Genomic DNA, 7,890 nt, shown 5'->3' on the forward strand with positions numbered 1-7,890 from the left:
TCCTCACAAAGAAAGTTCAGAATTTAGAAAGGATAAGAGATTAAGTAATCATGGCTACTTCTTCCATAACATCTCGTTGGAGAGAACTTAGTGGTGAGAATAACTGGGAGGGTTATTGTATCCTCTTGATCTCGATCTCCGCCGCAATCTTATTCACTATCTTCAAAGGGCCAGCGTTGTCCCCGATTCTTTCAACGGAACCAAGGCGTCAAAGGGTTATTCCTTTAGCCTATCCCACTGGAGAAGTTCTTCTCCGGGGCTGGTCTTGAAAATGGTAACCCATACCATTATAGAGTGACCAACTTTATATATGCTACCACAGCCGCCGACGAAATGGCATATTTCGGGTACGTTGCGGTGGCCACCGGTGAAGGAAAAGCTGCTCTGGGAAGGAGGGATGTTCTCGTTTCATGGAGAGGAACCATAACAGAAACAGAGTAGCATGACGATGCAAATCTTTTACAAATATCGGATAAAGAATTGTTCGGAACTGACCTAGCTCAGGTGCACGCTGGTTTTTACAACATCTATACAATGACCATAGCAGATTCCCATTATGTTAAGACCAGTGCCAGGGAACAAGTATTGATCTATACATATATGGCAGGGATATATCAATCAAGTCATCCAGAAAAGATTTTAAATTATCGTATATTTTATATTTTTTCTTTATATTTTTTCTTGATATTCTCTTTCCTCACCCCCTCTATCGTCGTCAACGTCCGTCAGGTTCGGAGAGCGGTGCAGGAGCTGGTTGACGAGTATCAAAATGAGGAAGTTAGCATAACTGTAATAGGACATAGCCTGGGGTCTGCACTGGCAACCCTAAATGCCATGGACATATATAGCTCACAATGGTTTCATCAAGCCGACGGGCAACCCTAATAAGACCTTCATGGTGACTACTTTTCCCATTCCATTCGCAAGCCCTCGCATGGGGAATCTGTTCTTCAAAGGAATTTGTGACTGGCTTAAGGATTTTCATCTCCTTCGTATCGTGAACTCCACGGACCTCGTTCCTAAGGCCCCATTTACACCAGGAATGCATCTACTTCCATGTCGGACAAGAGTTAGGGATCGACACGACCGAGTCACCCTACTTGAAACCTGACGTTAATCTTCACAATCTGGAGGTTTACCAGCATGGAGTTGCAGGTGTTCAAGAAAATGGAGAATTCAATCTGGAAGAAGAACTTGGTTTTGACAATGCAGTGGTGAACAAATATATATAGTGATGGTTTACTGGACGAATACGAAATACCAGATAACTGGTGGACGAAGGAGTTGTTCAAGAACATGGTTCAGATGGACGATGGGCACTGGAAGTTCATTGACTCTGCCTATGTGCCGGATCCTTCGATCGCTTAATGGATCATGTCAAATAATTCCCATTCTCCCTTTCTGAATTCCAATCACGTCTCTATCCTGCACAAGTAGTGGGTGTTTCTTAAATAAAACTAAGGGTAAACAGAACCTTTAATATCTCAATTATCACTTTTCTTTTATTTTGGTCACTCCAATTATTTTTTGTTTTAAAATCATATCTAACAGTTAGATTTTGGTTTCATTTTAGTAACTCACCGTTAAAAAATTAACGTGATAATAATGTGTCACTATAAGTAATCTGACGTCTCCACTGTTTGTCTGTATGTTTTAATGAATAACATTAATTTTATCCTTTACACCTATTGGATCATTAGGTTATTTCTGTGGGATCTTTCTGTGATCTGATTCGTTGGCCAAAACTAGAGCTCAGAGATAAAGAATAGTCTGTTCTTTAAATGCAGAGTTGGTGGAAAGAACACAAGGAGTTTTGTTTAATTACATTACATGTCCTTGAATTATGACCTTTATTCTAAATTTATCTTTAAACTTTTGAATATTACAATTTTATTCCTATATTATGACTCATTCAATGTTAGTTCGTAAACTTTTGAACATTTCAGTTTCACCCCAAATACTAACATTCATTCAGAATTGGTCTCAAAACTTTTAAATATTTCAACTTCATCCCAAACTATAGGTATATGTTAATCACATCTGTTATTCATAAAATCGTTATGTCGAGCTATATTTTTTGTATATTTGGAAAAAAATTAAAATTTAATTTAAATTATGGTTGAAAGTAATCACATATTTAGATGAATTTAAGGATAAAATTGAAAGATTCATTAAGTTCATTGTCGAATCTTTATAAGAACTAATGCGTTGGTCAAAATCATAGTTCTAAGATAAATAATACTGTATTTTTTAATGGGGAGTTGGTGGAAGAACAAAAGCATTGATCCTTTCAAGTTCCATTATTTTTGTTTGAGTTAATTGATCACAATTCACACATGCCTAAACTGTGACTTTCATTGATAAAGTTTTGGATGTTCTAATTTTATCCTCAAATTATTATTCTCATTTTACAATAGTTTTCAAACTTTTAAATATTTTAATTTCATCCTCAAATTATGACCTTCATTTTAAGTTGGTCCCTAAACTTTTAAATATTTCAATTTCATCCTAAACTATTAGTCCCCAAACTTTTAAATTGATCACATCCCTTATTAATAAAACCGTTGGTTAAAGCTATATTATTATATGTTTGAAAAAATAAATAAAACTAAGGTTAAACTACGGTTAAAACTAATTACATATTTGGATGAATTTAGGGATGCAATTATAAGATTCAAAAGTTTGGGGATGAATTTAGAATGAGGGTCATAATTTGGGGGTGAATTTGGAACACTCAAAAGTTTGAGGACTAGTTTAAAATGAGAGTAATATTTTAAGATACAATTAGAATATTTAAAAGTTTAAAGATCAATTTAAAATAAAAATTATAGTTTGAAGATATATAATACAATTAACTCTTTTGTTTTGCTTTTTTACCGTTTTAACTCTTTTGTTGCACATCATATGTGCGATGGAATTTAACCATTAAGTTTACAGTGTTAGTGAAAAAAAAATGTTTCAGATGACATCGATAGTTTAAAGATAAAAGAATATTTAAAAATTTAAAAATAATTTAAATTCAAAGTTATAATTTAAGAAGGTTTGGCGTAATTTTTTTCTTAACACAATATATTATTCCTTGTTAGAAAATTATAAAAAATGATTAATTTTTTAGATAAATGGTGAATTTTATTATCCTAAGAATTTTATTACTGGATCATATAACAAGGTAAAGAAATAAAATACTGCTAACCCACTTTATACATAAATATCTAAGGGCATTTATAATTCGATTAAAACCAAATTATTCAATCAAACCGAAAAATTTCCGGTAAATCGATCAGTTAATTTTGGGTTCGATCGGTTAACGGTTAATGATATTTTCAAACTTCGATTATTGATTAATTCGATTCGAAATCGGTTAATTAACCAAAATTATTAAATATTTAATATATTATATATATTATTTAGTTTTAGGTGTGTTTAAACTTCAGTTTTAATCGAATTAACTAAAATATTAAATATATAATATTTATATATTAAATATTTAATAATTTCGGTTAATTCGGTTAACCGACGAAAGTAACCGAACTTAGTTTGGTTTGGTTAATAGGTAAAGAAAAAATTCGATTAATTCTGTTAATATTTATTCGGTTCGGTCGGTCACCAAGTTAACAGAATGAAAACACTATAAATATATTATGAATTTATAGAAACCCATTAAAATTATCAGTCATATCAAGGGGATCCAGGGGTTATAGGATGCGATTATATCCTTTAGAATATTTTTAATATCAGTTAATTTAAATATATTTTTACATTTTTTATTAATAATATAATTGAACGATTTCTTAAAAATTATATAATTTTATATTTTTAAATTTTAATATAAATTCCTATATTCTTATCTCTTAAAATAAAAGTATACATCTGTTCTTGGTTGTATCTATAGACATTAAGTTTGATGTAAAAAAAATTATGGAAGCAATTACGTCAACCTTTATTGTCCAGTGAGTTGCCTTTTATTTGTTCTTCCAAATCAAGTAGATGCTTGCACTCAATGCATTTTAAAGAATAAAAATGTTTAATGCTTTTTGGTTACAAAATAGAGAAAGCTATTGGTTTAGCAGTTTCTAGGAGATCTTCTCCGAGCCTGCTTATCAACCTGAAGAAGCATCTGAATTCCAGCAGGTGGGATTTACATTTTAGACAGCCCCACTGGTATCATACGACCATTCCGAGCAAGAGCGTCGGCCACACCGTTGATTTCCCAACAGATAAGGGAAAAAATGGATTTTCCAGCCAGGATGAAGAAGCTCACGTAGAAACTAAATATGGTCCCTGAGATTTTATTTCATCAATCGGTAGAAACTAAGGGGCTGTTTGTTTACTTCAGAATGATTAAGCGCTGAATGATTCAGAGGCTCTGTATGAATTAGCTCTGAATGTGACATGTTGTTTGATAATGGTTCTGAATCATTCAGAATGTACTTCTGTGCTGAATCATTCAACACTGTTTTGTTGAATCAGTCAGCACTGAATCATTCAGAAAGTGCGAAACAAACGCACTGAATGTTGAACGGATCAGCATTCAACGCTGAATGGTTCCATTAAGAGGCAAACAAACAGCCCTAAATTTTATTAAATTCAATTTCAATAGTAAAAGGAAGTGATATTTTCTTTAGAATTTTTGTGTTTGTACAGCTGCGTATATAAGATGTATATTCTTATCAATAACTTAAAAATATTCTAAACATATATTATATTATAATTATTTTATATTATTAAAAAAATCGTCGAAAGATTAAACAAATGCTTTGATCCTATCCGTCGTGTCCTCATCGGATGTCATTAATAAGAGCACCTACTCTTGCTAAAGTTGTTTTCTTTCATTAGTTGTTGTAGACCCAGTTAGTTAATGCATCAAACCTACTTATTTTGAATTTGGGGGTATACGTACCCTGATATTACATGATTTTTTTTTTAAATTATGATTATTAACTTGGGACTTGTCTGCAAAATAAACGTGACATATAACAAAAATCAATAAATCAAGTGGTGGAAACCGGGGTGGTGATGTTCTCAAACTAAATGAATAGCAATGGTATTTGACACTGCAACATACTCATAAAGGCTCATGGGTCCATCGAGCTTGAAATAATTATTCATTTCGCATGCTAAAAACATGACATTACCTATTTTCTTCGTCTTTAGTTATTACATACCATCGATGTCCGGTCTATATAAACCATGCACAACAAAGCTAAGAATGCACCCTCACAAAGAAAGTTCAGAGTTCATAAACTAGAAGAGATAAAACAATCATGTCTAGTTCTGGAATAGCTTCTCGTTGGAGAAAACTTAGCGGCGAGGATAACTGGAAGGATCTGTTGCACCCTCTCGATAACGATCTCCGCCGCTATCTCATCCACTATTGTCAAAGGGCCGGAGCCGCCGGTGATGCTTTCAATGGGACTAGGGCATCGAAGGGTTATGCACATACCCTATATCCTGCTGACGAGTTTTTCGCTAGGGTTGGTCTCGAAAATGGTAACCCTTACAGGTATAGAGTGGTGAGCTTCATATATGCTGCTACCGCTGCGCATGAAATAGCGTATTTCGGATACGTCGCGGTGGCAACGGATGAAGGAAAAGCCGTGCTGGGGAGGAGGGACATTCTCATTTCATGGAGAGGGACCATAACGAACACCGAATGGGGTAACGATGCTAATCTTTTTCAAACATCGGCTAAAGAATTGTTCGGAAATGACTTTATTCAGGTGCATTCTGGTTTTTACAACACCTATACGAAGTCGATTGAAGATTCCCCTTATGTCAAAATCAGCGCCAGGGAACAGGTAAATCTAGACATATATACATGTACATACACATTTGACACACACACACACAGATATATATATATATATATATGATGACTAACGTAATCGGTTCATTAATTTGCCGGTCGACAGGTTCGTAAAACGTTGCAGCAGCTAGTGAATATGTATAAGGACGAGGAGGTGAGCATAACTGTGACAGGCCATAGTTTGGGAGCTGCACTTGCAACCCTAAACGCCATGGACATAGCTCACAATGGTTTCAATAAGCCTGCAGGCAATTCGAATAAGGCCATCATGGTGACTGCTTTTCCGGCCGCCAGCCCGCGCGTCGGGAACCTGTTCTTCAAAGGCGTTGCCGATAATCTCAAGAATTTTCATATCCTACGGATGGTGAACTCGACGGACCCAGTTCCTAAGGTCCCATTTGCACCTGGAATATACTTCCATGTGGGAGAACAGTTAGATCTTGACACGACCAAGTCACCCTACTTGAAATGGAACATTAGTCCTCACAATTTGGAGGCTTACCAGCATGCAATTGCAGGGGTGCAGGAAAAGGGAGAATTCAAACTGGAAGAAGACCTTAACTTTGATAATAACACCATAAACAAATACACTGATGGTTTACTGGACGAATACAAAATACCAGATAACTGGTGGAATAAGGAAATGTTCAAAAACATGGTTCAGGGAGACGATGGCCACTGGAAGTTCCATGACGTTGCGTTTGTGCCAGAGCCTTCAATTGCTTAAGCGGATCCATCGTTGCATGTCAAACGAGTATAAGATCGAATATCTTATGTTATCATTAAAATAAAATCATGTAAAACCAGTATTGTATCTGTTTCCTGCAAAAATAAGAACCTCTACTTATCTAAGTAGATGGGATTTCTCAAGTTTAAATAAAGTTGGACGTTAAGCCTCTTTCGTCCAACACGATTGTGCTGTCTTAAGTTTGTGTGTTCGTCTACATGTATTTTAATAAGTTTTCATTATTATTGTTTCTGCAAAGAATAGCGTTAATGCTTGAAAATTTTAGTATTAGTATTTGGAGTTAATTGTTAACTATGTCTAGACTATAAATGAATCTCCAAACTTTAAAATATTTTAAATTAGTCTTTAAATTATTAATACCATTTTAAAAATATCATTATGATAGTTTACCAAATTATTTGAGCATTAAATTTTTACTTAGATATATTGCGAAGCATATTTAAAACACGTGTATCAATATTTAAATATCGTGTATTACTGTATGAATAACTTGAATCTGATGTGTTTTAGTTTGGGATGAATACAAGATAGTATTTATTCGAAAAACTCTCAATCAATTGTTAATGAACGCTCATACATCTCTGTAAATAAATATCATGCTTGAACCCAGGACTTCAAGGAACAACAACAATCTCTAACTACTGAGATCGTTTGGTTCATACAATATATGCACATATGTTTAAAATTTTAATAACTATTATTTTTTATATGATAGATCCAAATTATTCATGCAACATATGCATGTATATTTAAGATTTGATCCAAGAATTTCAAATAAGAATTAGACACGGATTGATAATTAATGCTTAAATTATTCGATAAATTAGCTGAAAAATGTTTAAAATAATATTAATAATTTAAGAAATAATTCGGAATATCTTAAAATTGATTAACTAATATAAAATCTGGGTATAATTTAAGGATGCATGGATGGAGCAATTAATTAACTCTAGTATTTTACATGAAGTTTACGTATTCGTTGCATTTATATACTCATTTCGTTCCTGTCGTACGTTCACTTCCTCATGGATTAATTGTATACCATTATACATACGAATCTAAGTTTTTTAATACATTGAAATAAATGTATCATCAGCCTAGTGGTCCAATGGGGTCAGAACCAGCTAATAGGGGTGAACATCCTAAGCGATTGTTCATGGCTCTCATTTTTAACAGAGCTTCCAATTTTTTTAATTTAATTTTTTTTATATTTATAATAAAGGTTTTTAATTTTTATAATCTCACATTTAACTTTATAATTGAGCCCCTATTTTTTTTCAATCCCACTTTTTACCTTTATAATTGAGACTCTATATTTTTCAATCTCACTTTTTAC

At 33.5% G+C, this 7,890-nt stretch overlaps 1 protein-coding gene and 1 pseudogene across 1 annotated transcript; both read left to right on the top strand.

Moving 5' to 3' along the window:
* Position 1: 1 nt before the first annotated feature.
* On the top strand, positions 2-1,368 carry LOC120206030 (annotated as a pseudogene).
* Positions 1,369-5,223: 3,855 nt separating this feature from the next.
* Positions 5,224-6,733, top strand: LOC120205835 (phospholipase A1-IIbeta-like). The gene is made up of 2 exons (XM_039205627.1): positions 5,224-5,798; positions 5,913-6,733. The coding sequence occupies exons 1-2, from the start codon at positions 5,265-5,267 to the stop codon at positions 6,531-6,533; spliced, it is 1,155 nt and encodes a 384-aa protein (XP_039061558.1). The 5' UTR covers positions 5,224-5,264; the 3' UTR covers positions 6,534-6,733.
* The last annotated feature ends 1,157 nt before the right edge of the window (positions 6,734-7,890 follow it).

This window comes from Hibiscus syriacus, unplaced genomic scaffold (genome assembly GCF_006381635.1).
Source record: "Hibiscus syriacus cultivar Baekdansim isolate YM2019G1 unplaced genomic scaffold, ASM638163v2 tig00013285_pilon, whole genome shotgun sequence".
In the NCBI taxonomy this organism is placed as follows: Eukaryota; Viridiplantae; Streptophyta; class Magnoliopsida; order Malvales; family Malvaceae; genus Hibiscus; species Hibiscus syriacus.